The sequence below is a fragment of the Taeniopygia guttata genome, chromosome 1 (genome assembly GCF_048771995.1).
Source record: "Taeniopygia guttata chromosome 1, bTaeGut7.mat, whole genome shotgun sequence".
NCBI classification, from domain to species: domain Eukaryota; kingdom Metazoa; phylum Chordata; class Aves; order Passeriformes; family Estrildidae; genus Taeniopygia; species Taeniopygia guttata.
In genome coordinates, this window is record NC_133024.1 from 68,580,330 (window position 1) to 68,604,167 (window position 23,838).

The 23,838-nt window shown below is 38.5% G+C and overlaps 1 protein-coding gene across 3 annotated transcripts in view; it reads left to right on the top strand.

The window, feature by feature from the left end:
- ATP8A2 (ATPase phospholipid transporting 8A2) overlaps positions 1–23,838 on the top strand; it is a 312,539-nt gene that overhangs the window by 202,368 nt on the left and 86,333 nt on the right. For all 3 annotated transcript variants that reach the window (XM_030275104.4, XM_030275123.4, XM_030275129.4), the window contains 6 exons: positions 3,195–3,269; positions 5,916–6,038; positions 7,065–7,143; positions 10,741–10,802; positions 11,137–11,193; positions 15,517–15,624. In XM_030275104.4, the coding sequence (XP_030130964.4) occupies positions 3,195–3,269; positions 5,916–6,038; positions 7,065–7,143; positions 10,741–10,802; positions 11,137–11,193; positions 15,517–15,624 (504 nt within the window). The remainder of the gene's footprint in view (positions 1–3,194; positions 3,270–5,915; positions 6,039–7,064; positions 7,144–10,740; positions 10,803–11,136; positions 11,194–15,516; positions 15,625–23,838) is intronic.

A 23,838-nucleotide genomic window follows, 5' to 3' on the forward strand; every position in this document is an offset into this window, starting at 1 on the left:
CCTGAGTAGATGGAATTTGTCAGTTGAGTAGGTGTTTTTCACTTGGGCTTTGACAGCCTGTCTGCTGCTCTGTAAGGCATCCTAACACCTCTGCTCTTCCCTAGTTTTATGTGATTCTGATATCATTATTGTTAATATTTTTGTTGGGAAATGTGAACCTAAGAATCCAAGATGTTAGATTTGCCTGATTCAGTACTTTTCTTATAGCCATGGGCTAGCTGCAGAAAGTCTGGCTGCTTTATTTTACCCTCTTGATGGATAATCAGCTATGTCTGTTGCTGAAGGACTGGTTGTGGGAAGCTATGGTTTCAAAAAGCAGTTGTTTCCTAAGCAGCACGAGCCAATGTTATAAAAGGCCTCATCATTTGCTACCAAACCTTTGAAGTTTGCTTTGCCCAATGGGATCTAGAAAACTGAGCAGAGCATGGTCAGGCTGCCAACTAAGCCAGAGAGGCTTCTGATTTGTGAGCTATTTATTGTTTCTAGAATTGCTGCCTTCATTCATCGTTGCAATTAATTGCAACAAGCTTGGAGATGATAAATGCCTAGATCATTATTGCTAAATATCTGGGAGCATGCTATTTTAGAGCTCAGATTCTTCCTAGAATAAACCCTCGAGTTCCTAACTTGAACACCCCAAATAAATTGTAGTTTCTTTTTGGGACCTCAGGCTTTGTACCAAAGAGGTTTCATATGTTTCTTTTGAAAAGCTCATGTGTAGAACTGGCTGGAACATTGCAAGGATGAGAGTGTGACTGGCCAGTGTGCTGCTTTGAGCCATTAACTGTGCCCTCAGAGTGAGATTTAGAGAGTATTTCTTCAAGGTATCAATGCAATAGAACTGATGATAAAAAGTTGGGATGTAGAGTGTGTCTTCTGTCCTTTTTCTGGACAGAGCTGGTGAGGTGAATGCTTAAAGGCTCTTTTAATTGAATGCATGTTTGCCAATGGGAAAGAAAGAGGCACTTTTTTAAGGAAACTTAAGAAATGTTTTGCAGTTTATACTAGGCTGGTGCATTTCAGCTAAATGGTAGAGGAATTAAGCTGTTGGCCCTTAAGAATACTTACAAGGGCACTTGTAAACTACAAGCTGCAAGAAGGGCAACAGGTATTGAAAAGTGCAAACTTCAGAGTAATATAGTGAGAAATAAATAGAAACTCACTACTCAAAAGAGCAGCTGATGGTTTAAAAAATTACAGGAAGTAATTTTAAACAGATGACCCAACTGTGCAAAGCATAGCTATAAACAGATGAGTTGGAATCAGTGTCATTGTTTCTTACTTGAATAATGAGAATTCATTAGAACATGATTAATTTCAAACAAGAATGGTGATATAATAGTTGTAAGAAGTAGAGAAATAAGAGCTTAACTAGCCTGGTCTTTAATTGTGAACAGTGGTAGTTCTCTGACAGACTTATCTGGTCTCCAGCTTTCCTTCTGTGATTTCTTTTCAAATTACCTTTTGCATCTACAGCATCATCTGGGAGAAATTTCCATAGGCCAGCCTTGTATTGCCACACATGTATTGTGTGAAAAGGTTTCAATTTTTCCTTTTGTGTTGCATGTAAATTTCATGTCTTGCAGCAGTGCCTATTTGAGCAGCTATTTGTTTTTCTTTCCAACTTTGTAAATACTTTAATATTGCATGAAGTTGCCTCTGTTCCATGTTAGAGTCCAAATCTGTTTAGATATTGCATCTGTGAAAACAGTGATAGGTCTTGATGCAGTCACATTTTCTACTTGGTTTTTTGTATTTGTTTTTTTCCCCTGATTATTCAGGGAGGGAATAGGGTGGGAGCAGGGTGAGATCAGATGATGTACACCTAGCTGCTTGTTATCTGAGATGTTCTGCTATGCCACTAATAGTGCCCAAGGGAGCCAGAGAATAAATGATGCTGGTAGGAGAGTGCTGCCCAATGAGTGACAGAATGGCGTCAGAAAAGATACCTGGCACTAAGTGCCATGGGCTCTCAGGGGCAGGAAGGGAATGAGCATGGCTAGCACTTGACTGATCTGCAATATATACTGCATCCAGTGCAGCATGGACTTATAAATGCAACACAAAATAGGTTGAAACAGGGTGGTTAGAGGGAGTGTTCTCACACAAAATATTGAATTTATTTTGAACAAAGTAATATGGTGTACTGTGGATTTTGAAAGGGACCATTGCCAGAAATTCTCAGAAATCTTTTGTTATCTAATAAGTGTAATGATTTCACATGCAAACAGTTTCAGGCCCTTAAACTCCTATTGTTATTCCAGTCTGCAGTTTACTTGAAAAATAATTCTTTCCCTTCTTTGTTATGTTGTTTCCTTAAGCTTCTTTCAAGGTCCACTAAGAAACTTTGTTCTAACCCAGTACAGCAGTTTGTGCTTCAAAAAGGTGCTTAAGCAAGATTAATAGGCTCAAAGAAGCTGCATCCATGGAAATGCTGAAAAGAGTTTACCTTTGCACTAAAGCTTAAAGCTGTTTCCTGGGATTGTGTCATTACAGAATCCCCTCAGCTGGAAAGCAACTTGAATTCTATCTAGTCCAATCTTCTGTTTAAAGGAGGGTGAACATTAAATGCAAACTAGGTTGCTCATGGCTTGCTCAGTTGCATTTGTAAACTTTTTAAAGGATGAAGACTCTGCAGCCTGTTTTGCAACCTCTTCCAATTTTCATTATTAAATAGGTATTTTAATAAATAATAATGTTTGCATCATTTAGACAATAAAATTACAATATAATCATGATGTAACTGACAAGTAGATATCATTGCAATTCTGAGACTGTAAGAATGCAACACAAGTTAAGCAGAACATCCGTTAAAACAGTTATCTTGAAAATTCTGGTCTTTACCAAACATGATGGAAATGAGGTTGGCTTCTGGCTGCAAGCATGTTAATTTGCTAGCAATAAGGATTTTGTAATAGTTTGATACCATCTATTTTTTTTTTTTAGAACAGTGATGTAAATTCAGCTAATTGTTCCATAGCCTGAGTATTCTATTTTAAACAAGGAGCATTCTGTTAGTATTTAAAATGTAGGATTTGAAAATAACGCCTGGCACTGCTGATAATTATTTTTAGAGCACGACAAGCATCTGTCTCCAGATGGTGGTCTGTATTCCACATCCTTGTCTTTTACTGTAAACGAAATCATGGACTGCAGGAGTAACTAAAGCTTTTTGTAACTTGTCTCTCTTTCAGCTTTGGTTTGCTTTTGTTAATGGATTTTCTGGGCAGATCTTATTTGAGCGATGGTGCATTGGTCTGTATAACGTGGTAAGTGCTATGTTTTCACTTGATAGTGTTTGGGACTACTGTATTATTGTGTTGTGTCCTATCTTTCACAGGTAACTGTCCTAGATGTATGTCAGGAAAGGTGAGTTCATTTGTAAAAGTCACTTTGAATCCACTTGGAGGTAGGGAAAATAAAATTTTAAAAATTACACTTTAATTGCAAAGTGAAAATTTGGGAGAACACCTTGGAAATAAATGTTTAACCTAATATAACCTGCATAAAGCTCTGCAGATTTTAGATATAATTTAATTTCCTCTTTGGAAGCATTTTCAAGATTTTATACTGAGAATTTTGGTGACAGTTCATTCTCAAAATACTCCTAATCTCCGAGTTTTGGTGACGTTTTATATTCAGACTCTGTAGAGTTAGATGCTGAGGGAAGTGTTATGTTGTTACTTTGGGTTGATTTGTGCTCCATTAGGTACAGAAAGAGAAGCTGCATTACTATGTCATCAGCAGTCTGAGAGTGGTTTCTGATTTTTGACATGGCCTGCAGGGTGCCACACTGTGTCATATGGCTTTATTACTTGAATCAGTAATATTATTTAATCAATCACGTAGATGAAAGTCTGAAGGATCTCTGGAGCCAAGCTCTGTAGTGTACCATAGATCTGTGTTGGTGTTTTCGACAGTGTTACCTTTGTAATGTTACAGGTGGCCCAGTGCCTGGATTTATAAGCTGTTAGGACACTGTTAGTGTTAGAGTCTCTTTGCAGGGAGGGAATTTAATTTTTTTTCTTTAAAAAAACTCATTCCAGATATTCCAAATGCTAATGCAGAAAAAGCCAGCAAATTATCACTGAATAATATTAATGGAACCACTTAACTTCTGTCGCATTAATTTTTAAAATGATGGCACAAGCCCCCATATTCCATAAGATTTCATACTCTTAGTTGAAGATACTTATTCAAGGATTTATCGTTCCCTTCATTCCCTTCACCCTAATTTCCTGACTGTTATGCAGTCTCTGTCATTCATGTTTAGATATTTGCATCTATTATCTTTAAACCTCATTTGATGACTCTGTCTACCCTACCTAAAGCTTCTGGATAAAACTCATCTTCTGTAATCAGAAACTAAACCTTGTTTTTTAAGGTCAGTATTTTCTAAAATTAGAACTGGTTATGTGGACTCATGGAGAATCGAGTGCTAGTAGGATATTAGCAATTTGTTGGGCTGAGATTTTGCAGTGCTTTTAGCCAAGTCATTCTCTTCTGTGCAGATTAACCCTTTCTTTCATTAGTAGTCTCATTAAAATATGAAGTGTATGAAATCATAGTGGTGTGTTGTAATTCCTTATTTTGCACTGGTTCACACTGGAACTTTGCCTTGGTGTTAAAAACCATTAGAGAATTTATTTCAAGTGAGAATGTAAATGCCCCAATAAGCACAAAAAAAACAGGGGAAGTACATTAAAGCTGAATGAGAACATCGTCTTCTTTGGGATATGTTCGACCAGTGCTCTCAGTCTCAGTTCTCTACCCTCAGCCTGCTGCCATTTTAGCCATCTGGTTTATCACTTCATGGGCAAAGATGCACAATTCCCACTGGACTGAGGGTTGTAATTGCTGATTCTCACTCGTCTCTGTTCCTCCCCATTGTTCTTTGTCTGCTCCCCAGCTGCCAGCATGCTGCTGGTGGGAATCACAGCCCACCTTCTCCAAATGTGCACATGCCCTAGAAACAGTTCATAACTCCAACCTGCCTCTTACCTTCAAGAACACTTCTCAAACTGGTAAAAATATATGTATGTATAGGATTTAAAATTATGTTTCTGATATAAATTATTGATGTAAAAGGAAGTGAATGAAGTTTAGTCTTCAGACTTGCACCCTGATTTAACTTCCACTCTGTGCCTGCACTGTGGACCACAAGAAACATGGATACCCAAGCTGGCTTTAAATGAGCTGCCTCAGATCCTGGAAACACTTCAAGAGCAGCAATGTTAAAGTCAGTGGAGGCTAATTTACTCTGCTTCTGGCAGAGTGTCCTGCTGCCTGTCTTGGAAGGCTTCCGAGGCTTGGTCATGCAAGTGTCTGCCAGTAGCACAGACACTCACTGCAGTTAATTTGTTCCTATCAGTTCATGCCTGCCAGGGGAATCCCCAAAGTACCATAATGCAGAATAGCCTTTGTTGCTCAGTAGAATTTTTTTTTTAATGTGATTTCCACATTTACTCTGTCTGTAAACTTCGCGGTGGTTAAGCACGTTGCATATCTAATTATGGCTACAACAGCAGCTATATTGGAACCTATTCCCACAGGGCTATTTTGTAAAAATACATGTTGTCTTTCCATTGCACTCTGATGTGTCTGACCCTCATTGGATTAGCTGGTGCATCAGAAACTAATGATGCTTAACTTTTTGGGTTTAAGTTTATTGGTTAATAATAAAAAATTTTCTTTCATGTTTCTTTTGTTCACAAGTCAATATTTGAGAGTTACAGATTGGTGAAATTAACGTTCGAACTTGTTTGGACCATTGAAAATGATGTCAAATAACATGTTAGATACTAGTAAGTCTTCATTGAAGTCTGTGGGAATTTTGCTTGTGCCTAGATAAGGAAACATATGAGATACACTGAAAACTAAGAGCTGTTTCCAATTAGTGTTTGCTTCCCTTGCAGATTTTCACAGCACTGCCACCCTTTACTCTGGGAATTTTTGAACGATCGTGCACTCAAGATAGCATGCTTAGATTTCCACAGCTATACAAAATCACTCAAAATGCAGATGGTTTCAACACAAGGGTAAGGGAAACTCTGTTACTCTAAGAAAAAACATAAGCATTCTTATAGTCCAGATTTTTCATCTCAGAAAATAACTTATTTCCTGATGTTACTTCTGCTTTATGCTAACCACTGAGAGTGAATGTACAGCCTTCCAGTTCTTTCCAAGGAATTTTTTTTAATTTAAATAAAGAACAACCCTGTTTATAAATAAGGATTTTCTGCTGTGACTTCACCTGAAACTGGTCCTGAAATATCCATAAACTTTGATTCAGTGTTAAATTCATATCCAAGTATGATTTCTCAATTCACAGCTACTGATAAGTCACGATGACATCTCCTGGATTTATTTAACATATGTGCTGTCCTAACACTCTCTGCTAGGGTGCTTTTTCATAGTTAACATAGCTCTTTTTTAGTAGTAGTTCTTTTGGAAAATAGAATTTGAATTGGCTTATTTGGACTAATGAGTTTTGAAGAACGCATTTTACTCTGTTTTGCTATTTAAATGCTGGAAAATGCCAGCATTTGATATTATATCTTTTCCATAATGAGCACATCTAAATGTACTTCTGAATCAAGGAAGTTGTATGATTGCTTTGTTTGGAGAGGAAATTGTAGAGTACATAAAGCTCTAGTTTGTGCAAAATTACATTATCTGCTAGCCAAAAACTGTGGGGCACAAAGTATTTGTCCATTAAAAGAAAATAGAACATTTCATAATACTGAATCACTTTTAAAATTACTCTTTGAGGTAATTAAACAAAGTTGACTCAATCTGTCTGCCTTATTTCAATGTAGAGCTTAAACTGAAGCATACTTGCCTATTATGCTTCAAATTGATAGAATAAAATTATCGAACTGGACCAGTGTTTTCTTGTGAAAGAGCACAAATTGTAGGAGAAAATAGATTCTGCAAAAGTTTAGGTATTTCACTTCAGGACAAACATTTTCTGACTCTAAACTACACAATGAAGTGTTTGTTACGAGTTAGAGAGAGGTCAAGAGTTTTGGACTTTACTGATGGCTTGGTTTGTTTTCCCTCAGGTTTTCTGGGGTCACTGCATCAATGCCCTCATCCATTCCATCATTCTTTTCTGGTTTCCACTGAAAGTGCTGGAGCATGGTAAGGGCTTCATTATTTCTTATATGTGTAACTGATGTTCAGTCTTACAGAACCAGTGTGTTTGCACAAGGGGGGGTCGTGACAAGTCCCAAGAAATAATGCTGCCAGACAGTTCAATAGTCTTTAGCTGCTGAGCTTGGCAGGTTGTCTAGTGACTTTCAGAAATTATTCTAATCTAACATAATTATTGTTCATATAGTGACTTTAATAGGTGAAAAATGGAACTACTGCTTTGCTAAGTCTTACCCAAATACTGAGTGATGTTTTACAAAATGCCTTTTTTTTGTGGTAGTTTGTTGAGATCTCAGCATTTGATTGAATAATGTTCTTACAGCAGCTGCCTTAGAGCCGTTTGCTTTATATCTTGTTGGAACTCCCCCATTCCATAACACAGTACTGTGAAAAAGAATTGGCTGGAATGGAAGTAAACTGGATCAAGAGTCAGAGATGCTGGGGAAATTAGACTCTCTGGTGTACAGATTAAGGGTGTTAAGTCTTGCTTTTCAGGGTAATGCAACTACATGGTATTTCAGGGACCAGTAAATCCCACATGGTTCCTACCTAGCTTTCCAGTAGAGTTGTGTGGCTGGGAAAAATCACAGGAAATCTGTTCTTTGATTATGGTAAGAAATAGGGTTAGATCAGATGAAGAATTTAGGGCTGGTGAAGAGAATATTTATCTAAAACAATACATTTTTTCTAAGTGAAACTCTCTCCTGTAAAACACAAATTTTAAGAAAACCTTCTCTGCTCCAGAATGGATTCATTGGGGAGGAGGTGAAAGAAATAAAGAGGGAGGGAAGATGAATGTTCATGTCAGAGGCATGATAGTAAAGATACTTGTGGGGGTTATGTTCATGTTTCTCTACTTGGCTGATTAAAATGTCAGTATCATATCCTTGCTGGGAATTTTCATGGCTGATGGACCATATGAAAAAGGGACTTCTCTTTCATCTGTACATGAAGGTTCCATTTCGTGGGAGAGGGGAATTCATGGTTGGTTAGTTTTTGTTTTAATTTGAGGAGTTTTGTTCTGTTACACTGCTTTTAAGACAAATGTTAATCTTGAATAGCTCTTTTCAAAATTCAACTGCAGAAATTTTAGGTTAATATCCGTAGTGTTTACAGTTAAAATTACATAGTCTTCTGTAGATGTTTTTCTAGTTCCTAAATAGATAATGTGCTTTTCACTTCAACAATTTGAATTATAAGACTGAAATACCAGCTCAAAGGGTAGCTTTCTGAGTTCCTTTTAATAGGTTGCTTAGTTTGTTTTCCGGAGAGGAATGAATATTGAATTTTCAAGTTTCTTTGCATTTCCGAGTGCAAGAAGGATTTCAGTGCCAGAGACAAAAATATGCCGTTCAGACTGGGATGTTCTTAACCTCTTGAATTCCTTAGAATGTGAAGTACATGTAGTCCAGGAATGGGCATTTGTATAGCTTCAGAAATGAATGTTCACTGAGCATCCTGCTGTTCTCATTAGCACAAATATAATTATTTTCAGGACTGTGTAGCCTTCCAAAGTAAAAGGTCATGGAAAACACCGAAAAATAAAGACATTAACTTACTGCATTAAAATATATAACTTTAAAAAACTTGAGACTTACAGGAAAATGTATTCAATTATTTAAATGTTCACTGTGATGTTACACTTCAGCATGGCCATGTCATGTCAGCTTATTCTAGCAAAACTTAGGCATGCCTTTTTCTTAATAAATTGAGCCTTTTGGCACCAACAAGGTTCATTTGGCATGGGAGACTAAGTTCCCTAGTGCTCTTCACCTATTTCATAGACACCAGGGGAAAGAGCAGGGTGACTGTAAAATCTTGGTGTGTCCCTGAATGATGTGGTAAAAGCCTGAAGCCACTGGGGAGGAGCTAGGCTGAGGAAGATGCCAATGGCTAGAGACCATGGCAATTCGTAACCTCGCTGTCTCAGGCTTTATCTCCAGTTGCAGTTAGTCACTCTGCTGCTGTTTCTTAGTAGTTGATATTGGAAAGAAAGCAGGGATACAGAGGTAACAACTTCTGGAAAATATCCAGTTTTTTGGAGACAACCACGTGCAGCATGGTAGAAGGAAAACAAAATAAGTAGCTTAGGTTAACTGTACTGTATAAATATATAGGGTTTTTTTAGCTGTAAGCTAGGCAGAGTCTTCATCGCAGAGGTCAGGGTGTCAGGAACTTTTCTTTATAGGTTTAAAATTTTACTGATCCTGGAGTACACAACCTTTGTTTAAGAATGTCAAATCCAGTTTTTCAAGTAAATCTAACAAAATGTTACTGTCATTGGTTCCTAGAGAGGCTACCTAGAACAGAAGCTAGACAGTGTTAAAGGAATAAAGTGGGTATTTATTAAAAAGGCCTTCAAAGGATACACCTTGGGCAGTACAAGAGCCCAGCCAAGGCGTGACCCAAGATGGACAACAGGTCACACATTTTCACACTTTTATAGGTTTTGGTCTGTTTACATATTGGGGTTAATTGTCCAATTATAGCTTCAGGTTATGAAGTCCCATCCTCCCAGATTGCTCTGCACAATTTGTTGTTGTTTATACTTTTTGGCCTGAGGCTGCAACGGTGTCCTTGGTTCTTGGGGTGGAAAAAGATTGTTTTGTCTGACTAAACTGTAAGGAGAACTTGCTAACACTGTATATGAAGTTCAGAGTTATATACTAATGCAGTACAGAATCTGTATAACATAAAAGCTAAAACTTGAGGCATCATGGTAGAACTGCACACTGTGCTAGGCAGTATGTGTTTAGGAATGAATCCAAGGTTTTATCTTAAGCATTTTTGTCCCTGCTGTTCATGTATTTCCCTAGAAGTTGTCTTAAAACATGTGAAAATAGCAAAACTTATCATGCTTGAGTAATGCTTGAAAACTCCTGTGGGTACAATTGGCATTCATGTGATGGTTGAATGTGTTTTCATGGTGTTCCAGTTTGCTTCAGCAAGGGCTGAGAGACTAAATGACATTTGAAGTATTGCCAAGCTTGGCACTTTCAAATGATAGATTAACTTGCATGTACTCACCCTAGTGCAGTTGATAGAGAATGGGTGGGCAGAGACTGAATACTGCTCAGTTATTGAACTAACCTCCAGTGAGATATTGTATATGTTTATGTGTGTCCTTTACAAATGAAACTGTCACTGCTCTTCTTAATTCAGCTCTTTCACCATAAGTCAGCTGGTGTTTTACTGCTTCTTCATCATAGGCATGCAAGTAATAAACATTGTTAGAGGTGACAATTAGTACAGGACAGATAGCAACAGAAAAAGAGGCAGTGACACACCTCAGCTCTTACAGGCACATTACATGTTAGGGTCTGGTGAACACTGCCCCTTTGCTAGCCCAGCTTCTGGCAACTGGAGCTATGGATGTGTGCTCTATCCAAGCGCCGTGTCTGAGGCCTGGCTGAGCACAACTTCTGCATTACCATTACCTCATGGTTTCTAAGAGTGCTTTTCAATGTTCAAAAAGGAAAGGTTGGGTCCAGCTATTTTCTCCTGAAAGTTTCCTTGTTCTTTTGTCCATTCTTAGTAAACTATAAACTGATAACAAAAGTGATCTTCTTTATCTTCTTCTTTCAGATGCAGTATTCACAAATGGACAGGGAGTTGACTATTTATTTGTTGGAAACATAGTTTACACTGTAAGTTTGTATATCCTAGCAATTTTTGAATGGTAGAATTTCTTTCCAGCCTTTTTTTCACCACAAGGAAATGGTGTAAACCTGAAGAAAATGTGTGAGTTAAAAAAAAAAAAAAAATCAATCTGATTTTTTGTGTGTGTGTGTGATTTTCCTTCACCCTTTTAATTTTTTTTTCCCAGACATGCACCAACAATAGCTTCTGCTCTGGCCTTCCCGCATCCCCTGCCAAGTTCCTGAGTTGCTACCTAAATGGTAGTAGCTTTTTAGCTGTAAAGGAAAGATTGAGATTTGAGTGTTAGTAATGAAGTTGTCTTCTTTCTTCTTTTTCTTGCAGTATGTTGTAGTCACTGTTTGTCTAAAAGCAGGCTTGGAAACAACTGCATGGACTAGAGTAAGTACTTTCCAGTATCTTTTGTTTTATTAGGACACCTTCCTCCCTAATGAGTATTGATACAGATAAGAAGGACTAAAAATCATTTGGGACTTCAGAGTTTTAATTGTGTCTGTCATGTAAGGATAGACTGCTCAGCTCCCTAAGTACAGATTGTGAGAGGAATTAACTCATAGATAACACGATATCTGTGATGAAAAAGGGCAGCCTGACAGAAGTGGGAAGAGTACACTAAAAAGTGTATTGTCAACATCTCTACTTAAAAATGAGGAAAATTTTGCATGAAACTAACATGCTACTCTAATTGCTTAAGAAAATGCATCAAGAAAATATATCCATTGTACTCTGTAGCTCCTTTACAATTAATGCAATAGGGAATGAAAGGTATCTGCCCACAGATAAACAAGTGAGCTTTGAAAACATCTTTCAACTGGGTAAAAAGAACCAGTGATGAATTCGCATTGGTCAAGTTGTTTTGGTTTTGAAACTTTGTGTAATAAGGATGTTAGTTAATAGTTATGTTTGTTCCTTGAGTTACTGACTTGAAACAGACAAGTGCTCTGTTACTGGTAGGTGACAGAATCCAGCAGGGCAGTGAGCTCCAAAGAATGTGAGGGATGGGAAGGACTCCAGTGTTGAGGAACCTTCAACACCTTTTTCCTTTCCTTTCCCCTAGCCCTTCTAAAACAGTATTTTTTTTAAATTTTGATGGATTTTCATGACATACTAAGAATCTCTGCCCTCAAGACTAAGATATTTTGAGGACACATTCTTATTCTACCAATTTCTTTGAGGGTTTAGCTTAGATCTTGTTAACCTCATTGCTTCTGTTAGTTGTAAAATGTTTTATTTCATTCCTCCCAGAGGAATTGTGAAGATCAATGAGCTGACATCTGTTCTGAATTTTAAAGATGAAATGCTATCTGTATGGGTTATTTAATTGTTAGAGAGATGTTAATATTTTTTGCCCCATTCTCTCATCTGAAAATAAAATCTTGAGTGGTTTTTACTGTTGCTTATGCATTGGTTCTGTGTTGTGTATCAACATTTTAAAATGCAAAAATCCTTAAATTAATCCCTTGTGCACCAGAAAAACATATAACTAAGTCAGCATTGAAATCATGTGAGCTTGTTTAGATCCTGTTTTGTTGTGAACTGTTTGATGGTTTCTCTTCTCTCCTCTTCCCTGGGTAGCTAATGGGTGTCTTTTCAATCACTTGGGGATAATCATGATCCCCAAATTTCCAAACTTCTTTTTTAAAAGATACCATAATGTTTCGTAGATATTGGAGTTCTATAATTCTGGCATTTTACAGATAAATTATTGTTATTCATGCAATGGCTGTGTTTAGAATCAGCTTTTTTCTACATACACTTCTAAATCCTGTCCCATTGCTTGGAACAGTGACTGTCATAATCTCAAAATCTGATATCAGTTATAGTTTTAGCTGTGAGTGAATCAACACACAGAGAATCTTTAGGTATTAAATTTACAATTTAGGTATTAAATTTACAACACTGAGTTAGGCCTCTTCTCCATCATCAAGCGGATTGGTTACAGGCAATTTTTTCTAGAGAGTGAGAAGAACACTGCCACTTGGGAGAACAAGGTGGTTTCAGCAGAAAGCTTTAAATAAATAATGCAGTCAAAGTGTTTGGGAGCCTAGTATATCCAGTAGATAGTGTGGAAAGAAAGGCTGTGATAAAAGTGGCAACATAATGCATAATAAAACCCACACATTGAAGTTGGGTGCTGGGGCTTCATGTTACATGTGGCCTGTCTGGAACACTGCAGTAGGCTTTTTCCCAAACACCCAGAGCTTTTTTCATCACTGCTTTACCACACTATAGGAACTGTTTCAGATAAGCAAGGCACATGGGAGAGCCACACACTCTGTCTAGTTTTTATGCAAGAACCTTGAATTCTTGTTTTCTATCATTCCTTTAACACATCTGGTGGGCTCACTTCTGGTTTTACACGAGAAGTCTCCAGGGGTAAATGCAGGTGTCAGTGGAGAATCAACAGTGCAAAGGTTGGTGAAGTGACTGTGTAAGGAACACTTTTAAGCAGGCCAAGGAGGTCTCTTCAGAGTGCAGAAGCTCTTTTCAAGACAGAGAAGCATGTTTGGGCAGATTAAAGCCTGAGATAATGAGATGATTGGAATAACCATGAGAAGAAGGTAAAGACAACATAAAATGAGCAAAGTCTGCTTAGCTGGAAAGGGTGAAGATCTGCAAAAATTGAAAACTGTCCTAGCAGCAGAATGGAAAAAAAAACCTGAGTGAGACAAAAAAAAACTGATGTAATTTCCCTTGCATAAATACACTTCCTAAAAAAATAAGTCTATGTCTGAGATTGGCTTCTCTGCTTGCTTTTATGTTTGCTGATTTTAGTTATAAAGTACAGGAGGGAATCACAAGTCCAAGCTATCCTGAGCCTTCTGTTCACTTGTCTGAGTGGAAGGCTGTAGCTCAAGAGAAGGTATCACATCCTTTTCAAAAAGCAGCGATGGTGCTGTTCTGCCATTGGGTGGGGCTGACTTTTCTTAAGGATGAATTCTTGCAGCAGTCCTGCAGTACTTGATCTGTGGGGAGCTGAGCACTACAGTTGCTCACTAGGGAAGGGCTTCTAGTCAGAATCTTGACATGAATTGTGCCCAGTTTTCAGAAAAGAAAGTAGACTGAAAGGATAAAATTCCTCTTCTCCTCCAAGTGTTTAAAAAAAATCTTTCAGATTCTTACTTTACTTCACATTAAAACTAAATTGAGCATGTATGTGGGTATTTTGGAGGTTTTTGTTTGTTATGTGGGGGTTTGGGGTGTGGGTTTTTTTTTTTTTTTTGTTAGTTTGTTTCTTGTTTGGTTTTTTTTTTTTTTTTTAATAAGGAGTTGTTTATTTACTGATGTCAGATCTCCTGGGTGAAACAGAATAAATAGCAAAGTTTGAAAACAAATCTTCCTGCCCACTGTGTCTCTCCAGGAATGGGCCTATCATATGTCTTGCTTATTTTTAGCCCAGCAACTTTCAGGGTTGAACGAAATTCCAGCTTTCTGAGAGTGCCTAGAAGAGTGTTCTTTCCATTGCCTCTGACATTTTGTCGTATGAATGCTTCTACTGTAAGGTAGTCTCTAGCTGATCCCAGCTATCTGCCACTCTGCACTGGTGCTGCAGGCTCCTTGCTTGTTTGTTTTCACTGCCTGTGCTGGAGAAAGCTGTCTTTTCTGAGGATGTCCAGCAGTTGCAGATTAGGAGTTGCAATCTTCTTCTTCCAGAAGTTTGTATTTATCTCACAGCAAGCAGAGTACAATACTCAGACACTTCTTTGGTTCTCAGACATACTGCTCAAAAAGTCAACAGACACAGTCATCCAGTAGGAAGTATAATGCTGAGAGCTGAACAAACACACTGTGTCCACCAGTGCCCAGTATGTGAATTCATTCCCATGTTCCTGAACTCATATGTAATTAGTAATTAAGATTTATACAGGTACTTCTCTGAATTGGAGCCAAAGTCATCAGCCACAGGAGCTGTTGGCATCCAGAAAAGCTGGAGCCAATAATGAGCTCAGTTGCTTGTTACAACTGCAATTACTGGTTCCATCCACTGTGGTGTAAAAGTAAAACAACTTAAATCATCGTGAACAGAAAAACAGTTTGGGTGTGTAGGAAAAATTATTTTAATGCCACTGAGAAGAAGTTTGTGCTGGATGTGTTCTTGGTCATTTAATAGCTCTTTATTTTCTCTTAGTGAGTCCACAGACTAAAAAACCAGTAAAGATGTAAACTGCATTGCATATCTGTAAATCAGTAAGAACACCTTTAAAACAGCAAAAAAGAAAGCAAAGTTGATCAGTAGCTGTTGATGTGGTAGTGTATTACACAACATTGAATCTTCCTCCAGAGAAGGTAAATTATGTATATGGCTTGTATGTATACACTGCCATAGAGAATTTGTCCATGTGAACTTTAACCTGCGCTTTTGAAAATTTCTACCTTGATTTATGTGTTGAATATGGAATATGCATGACAGGATACAGAAACTAGATGAGAGAAATTATGGTTCCAAGGAAAATCTGACGAGTTTTTGGAACTCCAAATAAGACAGATTGGCTGAGAAGAGTATCTGTCTGCCCTGCTATGAGGCAAAGATTAAAGAGAAGTGGTTTGTGCTGTTTGAACAACCTGTGCTACTGGCCCAAAACCAAGAGCAGTAGACAGGCCTGAGTGAGACCGACAGAGACCTGAACAGGGCAACACTTCTGGGCTGGGTGGATGGAGGAAGTGCCATGTGTTGACTCTGCTTCTCTCCCTGTTCCTTGGCAGTTCAGTCACCTGGCCGTCTGGGGAAGCATGCTGCTCTGGCTGGTGTTCTTCGGGGTGTACTCGGCCATCTGGCCCACGTTCCCCATCGCGCCGGACATGCTGGGGCAGGTCAGTACCAGCGCCTGGCTCTGGGGACAGCACAGCGCCCTGCTGTCACCAGCGCTGCTGCCTCCCGCTTCCTCGGCGCTCACATAGTGCTAGCAAAGCACTTCTACTCTGTGAGAGTGCTTGGACTTCATTTTAACCTTTTCTTAATCCCTTTATTCATTTAGCTTAATCTCCTCGTGAGAAGAGCTCTCTTTGTCCCCCAAACTGACATCATCCATGATTACATGCACTGTGGATACAATTCCCAATTCACTGTGAAGGCAGTGGGACTGGCTCTTTTGTTAGTGTCTAGTCCTGGCAAGATTTTGTGTGTTTGACAAAATGTCATATTTGGTTTGGGATTTTATTTTGTCATGGGTTTATTCTTTTCCATATGTTTTGTTTCATATTGTTGCTTTTTACCTTCATTCATTTTAAATAAACAGAATTTCCCTGAGAATAGAATGAGATGGTCAGAGGCAGAAGTAGAGCTGATACATTGCTGATTATGGTAATAGAGGAATTCTGGATTTATTCCTTCCATGTCAGCTGAGCTCCAGGTGGTAAAATTTTCCCTTCAGTGTCATTATTTCAACCCCTGATGAGAAGACCGAATAGCAAGCCTGTCAAAATCACTCGAGAGTGCATATTTAAAATAGGGGGATAGCAATTAATTGTAACAATTAAGGATTTATTAATTGCATGATAAAAAGTTATTTTGTAGAGGTTGGAATTGCTTTCAAATTTACCAGAAAAATGTATTGGGTTGTAAGTTTAGACTTCAATGCAAATATGTGGTTTCTTAAGAAAAACTATCTAATTATTTCAAGAAATTATATGCTTAGATTGCTACCCTTATGTATTAGAAAATGATAATAAAAGGTCAAGTGTTGGCAATTAGATTTTTGAGATTGCTCCCATGTTTATATTCAACAAGATCAATCAGATATGGTTTTGTTGCTGTTCTGGCTTAATACATATTTTATTATTATGTTCTAAAACACTGAAGATAATGGAGGCTATGATATGTTTTCATGGACAGCTTTTTACAGCTGAGACTGACAGCTGACAGGCTGGGATTAGCAGGTGAGTGACTGACAGACAAAGCCTCAGTCCTCTAGTAGTATTTCCTGGTGATCTTGGCATGTTTCACAGCACACACAGCATCAGTAGCTCTAACTCACATTTTCATATATCAGGCAGGAATTTGACTTCAGTGTCATGCAGAGTCGAGAACAACTTGTCCTCCAAAGCAGACTTTAGTGCTGCCATTAACATGTCAGCTTTTTAAAATGTAGACAATATGGTGAAATGTTGCTTCACACATAAGGGGCCAAACTATGGGCTTTAGCTTGCTGTTGCCTTTCCTTTTTTTCCAAAAGTGACTCTTATTTTTTATTGCAACTTAAGCAAAATTCATGTTGTGTTGATCATCAATGTTTGCTGCAGTATATAAAACCACAGGTCTTGGAACAAAACCTTCATATTAATAAGGCTTTGGTTTTTCTTGAGTTTGTGTTTAGAAAGTGTTTGTATTTAACCTTTGGTTTTATGCTCTGATTTTCTGATATTATGGCTTGAGAAGTGGTACTTATATCTTGCCAAGATGAAAATATTCTGTTCTCCTTTGGGGTTTTTTTTTGGTTTTTTTTGTTTGTTTGGTTTTTTGTTTTTGTTGGGGTTTGTTTTTTTTTTTTTGTTTTTTTTGTTTTTTTTTTGTTTGGTTGGTTTTTTTTGTTGTTTTGGTTTTTCATGGAGAACACATTTACCTTGGCTGGTAGCATGCCCAGTCCAGTACTTGTGGAGCTGTGTATGTGGATCAGTAATTATGAATCTGAAACATTAAGGATAGGTGATCATTATCATTCTATAGAGATTATTTTTGAATTCAAGCAGTCAGAAATAAGCTGGTCTATGGTTTCAGTGTGTGCTAGAGGGGATCAATAGCATTCTACCAGATTTCTTGTATTTTTGAGAAAAGGAGCAGCAGTTGAAAAATGTGGGGTTTTTTTTCTTTTTTTTTTTCTCTTTTATCCTTTTGTAAAATTAAGGAAAGCTCCCAAGGTAAAGGGAGCTTGTTTACCACATGTATTAACTCCCACAAAGTCTCTTGAGTAATTGTTTGCTGTCATGAAACCATCTCATGAAATGAGCTGGGATTGTGTTAAGCTCTAGTCAGTAAAATGAGTTGCCTTGCTGCCTAGACTTAAACAATTTCTTTACTCTTGCTGTATTCTTTTGTTCATTTATAAGTAATTGAGGTGTCTTAAAAGCATTGTTCTTGTTTCAGATCTTGCTAGTGTGTTTATCTTCAAATAAACTGAATTCCAGAATATTTTAGATCCTCATACTATGCAAATCTAATATCATTTGAGGGAAGCTGATTTTAGCTGGAATAGTCATTAGCATTTGTGCCAACCAGGACTTCGTGTCATCAGTAGAAGGCACAGGAGGTGCAAAACATTTTATTCAGTTGTTTCACCAAATATCGACATGGAGCCTAGCAGACTTAAAACTATGTGATGCTTTATTTCTGCTGGGCTTTGTTAAACTGTTTGCACTAAGTATTTCTTTCTCTTGCCCGTAATATCTTGAGCATTCTCACAGGAAAATACCACCATTTTCGTCCTTGAGCGCAAAGGAAAGCGAATTACTTTTTCTCTCTTGTCAGAGTCAACTTATTTCTTCTGTTTCCACTGCAATATTAATGATGGAATACATGTGACATATTAAGACAAAGCCATGATTAAAATCTCAATAGTCCTTAATAGAAATTTTCCAATAGTATGACATCCGGTACTTTAGGAAAAAACTGTCTGCTTTGGGAGAACCTTTTCAGACACACCATTTCTCTTCAGTACTTTCAGAAATAATAATGTAAGAATCATGTAAGAAAACTCTGGTAGCTCTCTTGGCTTTCCTGAATTTCTGTATTTTTTCAAGTGATGTTTTTTTTATATTTACGAGGACAGTGACACTGAGAAGAGTTGGTGCCTCTTTTTATCTTGCCTTTGGAGCCAAGATGCTTTAATGGAAGTGACTGCTCTTGAATGGTCGTTTCCAAATGACAGTATTTTGTACAATATATGAGTTTTTTCTTGCCTTTTGGGTAGTTATGAGTTACCACTACAGATTTTTGAAAGCAAGTAAATGCCTGTGTTTTTAAAAAGAGCTATCTAGCTTCATACTCATTAACTGGAAGAAATGGTACAGAAATGCGCCACTCTGAGGATGTAAGTTCCTATTTAATTATCATGTCCCTGAACTTATGGGGCTTGTAGCTCATAACCCAGTGGTATTTTGTTGATGAGCACATTAGCCACAGTCCTGCCCTCATGCAATCTTGGGTATTTTGTTTGTTTGCCTAGGAATGGAGATTTGATGCCTTGAAGGGAACAGTGAGTGCTGACATTTGTGCTTATTTCTTATATGAGTCATATATGTGGTGCAAGAAATATGCTGCTAATGCGCTGTTCTTGTATTGATTTCTTCATTGGAATTGAAGCACACTTTAGGTTCATGGGAATAATATTGCACTGTATGGAATTAAATTCTGTGTGCAGGATTCCCACCCCCACACATCTGAAAACCTGTACCCAAAAGCATGCATGTGTGTACAAGAGGGTGCTTTGAAAGTGATCATACTTTGAGTCTTGATCTAGACATTATCTAAGATGAAGAAAAACGGGTATCTTCTTTCCCCACCTTGAGCTGAAATTTTTAGTGTTTTAAGGGAGAGTAGGCCTGGCAAGAAAAGGAGTATTCCTATTACCCCTCTGAAGCATCTGCTTGTTGATGATAAAAGAACTACTTCATAGTTGTGATTTCTTTTTTCCAGTTTACTTACCTTAATATGTGTTGTGTTTTGTGTCTGCCTCCCTAGTTGTTGTTACCATTAAGGAAATATCTTTAGGAAGATGGGTATCAGTCTCATTGTTTCTGCCTGAAACAGAGGGGGTTTAATCTGGTTTTGGGAGAGAATGTTCTGTGGTAATTTTAAAGTGCATGTTGCTGTTTCTAATTTTTTAGACTTCTGCTTTGTGCTGTATGTGGTCATGTTGCAGAACTGGGGTTTAACAATCATCTTGCTCTTAGGAGGTCATTAGGAGGCCCATCTCATCAAAACCTCATGGCTGGAGGTTTTGACATTGGGGCTGCTGCACTTCCCAGTTACCTTGATACAGCTGGATTTGAGAGAAGACTTCTCGAATCACAGTCCAAATAATCCTACCACCAGCATAGCTGAAACAGCTCCATGTAAGACCCACTTTCATAGCTGTAATTGTGGGTGTGCTTTTATTTTCTAGAGCTCTGCACATCCTTGACAGAAGATACTTATTTCTTGCCCAGTTAAACTGTCAGATTCTTGCTAGGTTATTTGTCAGTTTATGAAGACTTTTAAAGAAGCTGCACATGGAGTTTACCTGGATTAAAGGTGCTTTTTAAAAGATCCTAGTAATGGAGATCTCTGGTGACCCCGTGTAATGTGACAGTAGCAGGACTTGCTCATTTTAATGGTTTGTTAGGAAGACATCTGTGCCTTTTTTAGCAAAACTTCCCATTAATCTGTGTGTATGGAATTAGCAAGATCGGCTTCCCTTGACTATTGCACTACTGCTGGCTTTTGAGGGAGGGAGATGATGTAGATAATGGGTGTGATAGACTCGGGTTGCATGTTGGTTTTGTAGTTGGCCTTCGATCTGAAACTCTGAGATCTTGCTCATTGAGTTCTTGCCAAAGCATGTGAGAAAACTTCATGGTTTTCAAGACTTTGAAACAACACAAAACAACCCCCAAAAATCCTGGAGGCAAGATAATAATAGTATTATGGTATAATAAACAGGTTTCACATTACTGCCCTTCCAAATCCACACTGCAAAGCTGACAGCTTAATGTACATTTTTGTGTTTTCCAGAATACTTTTGTCTTACTCTCTACATTTTAATTCTTTTCCAGAGGTCTCCATTGTTGTTCTTTCTGGCTTCTCATATTTCCACAGTTTGGTGCTAGTTAGAAAATTGGCTGTTCTGATTGTGGTTTGTTTGTCTGCAATCAGTTGCACATTACATTGTGGTGTCAATGTTTTGGTTGGTGAAAATGCTTCATCCAGCTGTTATGTGCAAATCAGACTTTGCCTGCAGATTGAGGTCCTTAATGCCTGCTGATCATGTTTGTTTTTATTATTATGCACAGAGGTCTCCGTGGCACTTGATGTGGTTTTGGAACATTTTCTGCAGTTTTGGACTGGGCTCTGAGCAGACAAATTAGACTAACGAAGCATGCATATATTTTTAAGCATCTGTTGAAGGAGTGGGTTTGTTATTTTTATCAACCACACATGGCTTTCAGAAATTAATCTCTCACTTCTAGATCTCTGGCATTGTGTGGTACTATGTCATACACCACAAAGATGAAAAAATTGAGATAAATTAATATTTTTATAAGTCATGAATGTGAAACTAATTTATTAAGTATGCTTATTTTATGCAGGCTAATACCCCAAAACACACCCCTTTACCTATTTGGCAACTTTGACGCAAACCTGTTCTAAATATTTCTGAAAGATGTCCCAGACTTAATTTCTCCTTAGGAAATATTTTGTGAAGGCTTTAAAGCAGGACTGTATATGCAGCTGTGCCCAGCATTGTGCTGGCATTTCCTATATAGAGCCATGTGAAAATAGCATTAAGTCATAAGCAGAAATACTCGTTCAGGTTTGGGAACTGGCAGTGCAGAGCGAGGCGGTCAGCTGGCTTCAAACTTCTCCAAAGTTTTCGTGTGCTCACCTTCACTTCTTGGTTCCTTCCCTGCAGAAGAACTGTGGCTAGCAGGTGAGTGAATTAGATGGGGGAGCAATAGGTAAGGGAGTGGTTGTGAATGGTTACCTACAGGTTGTACAGATGGTGCAGAGGTGGTCAGCTGGTTTTTCTTCAGTGTTGGGGTGTAACCTGGGACTATAGCCATGCTGTCTAGGCAGTGTTGGTTTGGAGATCAGGTAGCTTTAACTAGTGTAAATGCTGCTCAGTAGCTTAAATAAAAACATAGGGCATTTACACTTTTGTGTAATTGCCTGTTATCCCAATTTTTTTGGAGTGGGGAAAAGCAGTGTCCAGGAACCAAGCTCCTTCACTCAGTATGGAATTACCATTCTGTAGTAATGGACTGTGCTTCAGAAGTTACATATTTTCTCATTTTGGAGTTCACCGTTGTTTCATGTCCATCAAAATTTTCCCAAATAGCTTTATTCATATATTTAGAAGTAGAAAAGCCTTGTTGCAAGCTCGTGGAAAGATGTTTGGAAGATATCCTATTCCACATTTTCTCAATTAGAAACAGCTGCCTTTTAAATATACAAGAGCAGCTACTGTATTGTATCAGAGGCAGTGTTTACTAATACTCATGTATACAAAAAAAGTCTGTGTATTGAGCCCCGTTGACAACCAAGGACAAACTAAGAACGTATGACTTGTCTCCTGGATCAAAGCATTCCTGATGTAGGCTATGTTCTTCATTAGAAACTTAAGGAGGAAAACCAAGCAGCTCTACAGCGTGGGTTTGTCATGTATGACAAGGGTTTGTCTGCATCTCAGTAAAAGAGAAAGCTGTTCTTCTATTGGGTAAGTGGAAAGCTGCCAAGAAGTTTTTATGCTTCTCATAAAGCAGCACTCAGCCTCTGCAGCATCTTTTGCAGATGAAGTTTGTAGGTTACCAGTGTCCTGCCAGGCTGGGCTGGCAGCAGTGCGAGAGGCTTGGTAGCCAGGAGGTGTGGGTCTGCCTCAAGACATGGTCACTGCTGAGCACGGCTCTGCCAGCTTGCCAGGCGTGCAAACCAACACGTTTCCAGCTGCTGTGAAGGCACCAAGCAATATCCTGTTCCTACGTGGATGTTGTTGCCTAAACAGTTTGGCATGATGAGGAAGGCCATGGCAGAGAGGACGTGAAAGCAGACCAGCATGCTGCCATTCCTGTAATTGATAGGACAGAAACAAAGGAAGGTGGCAGGGTAATTGTGTAGAGAAGATGGTTTTTTTAAGTGCATTTAAACTCATTGCAATGAAACTGTGACTCCTTTAGAAAGTAAGAGGAGCAGCAGATGGGATCTATTCCAGAGGGCAGGAGGTGACTGTCTGTGAGTTGGAATTAGTGGTTTTATGGCTTGCTTTGGTCACACTTAAGTCACTTGATTTTCTGATGAATACAGGGAAGCCCAGATAGCAGATATTTGGGGGTTGGTTGGGATGTTGTTTTTACTTTCATTCCTTGTGGACAGAAGGGTCATGTTATGTTTTTATTTGAATTTACATATTATAAAGAGGTTTTCTTTACGGAAAATTTTTTTGTTTGTTTAGCTGAATTTGTGCTCCATGCCACTGTTTCTCCCCTTCACTAGTGGATTTCGTTTTCGTAAGAGGCAAGTGTAACTATGTCACATGGGAAAATATTTCCAGATCAGTTTGAAACATACCTTTATTCCCTTTCCTCCCTAAAGTATATGTTTCATGAGATCATTTTTTCCCCTCCAATTGTATTATGTCAAAATTTGATCCAAAAAGCCCTGAGGAGTAGAAATGATCTCTCTTATATTGTTCTAAGGGAAACATAGGTACACAGGCTTCAGGAGTAGTGAGGCTGGAAGGAGTACAGCCCTTCCAAGTGCCCTGGCTGCTGGTGTGGGTCAGCTGGAACAGCTTGGCCCCCATGGCTTTCCTGTTAATTCAAGAGCTGACAGCAATGATGGTATCTCCTACTGCTTCTCTATTGGCAGATGTGGCAGGCAAAAAGCAATTGAATGCAGCCACTTCTGAGAGTGCCTTTGGGGATTTGAGTCTGTGCAGAAGGTCAAACTGCACCTATTTGGCTTGTAGAGTGTAATTTCTCATTCGGGTATTTGCAGCACTTGTGCTGTTGTTTGTTTACCAGTACTCTTGTCAGAAGGTGTAGGAAGGAGTGTCTCCAGAGAGCTGTGTTTTCTTTGGATTCAATCGGATTGATAGGAGAAAAGGACAGAATTATACAGGTGCTGTCCATAATAAAATGCCTGAAATATGGAGGGGTCAGTTATGTCTGCGTGTGCCACGGCTGGTGGTGGTACCAGCATCAGCCTACTGAGAGGTACCAGCAATGGTACCTCTCAGTAGGCTGATGTTGGAAAACAAGCTTTTTTCACTATTAGGAGCTGCAGCCTCTTGCTGAACATCTTGCAGCTCTGGACACATCTTCTCTTTCTAAGACATG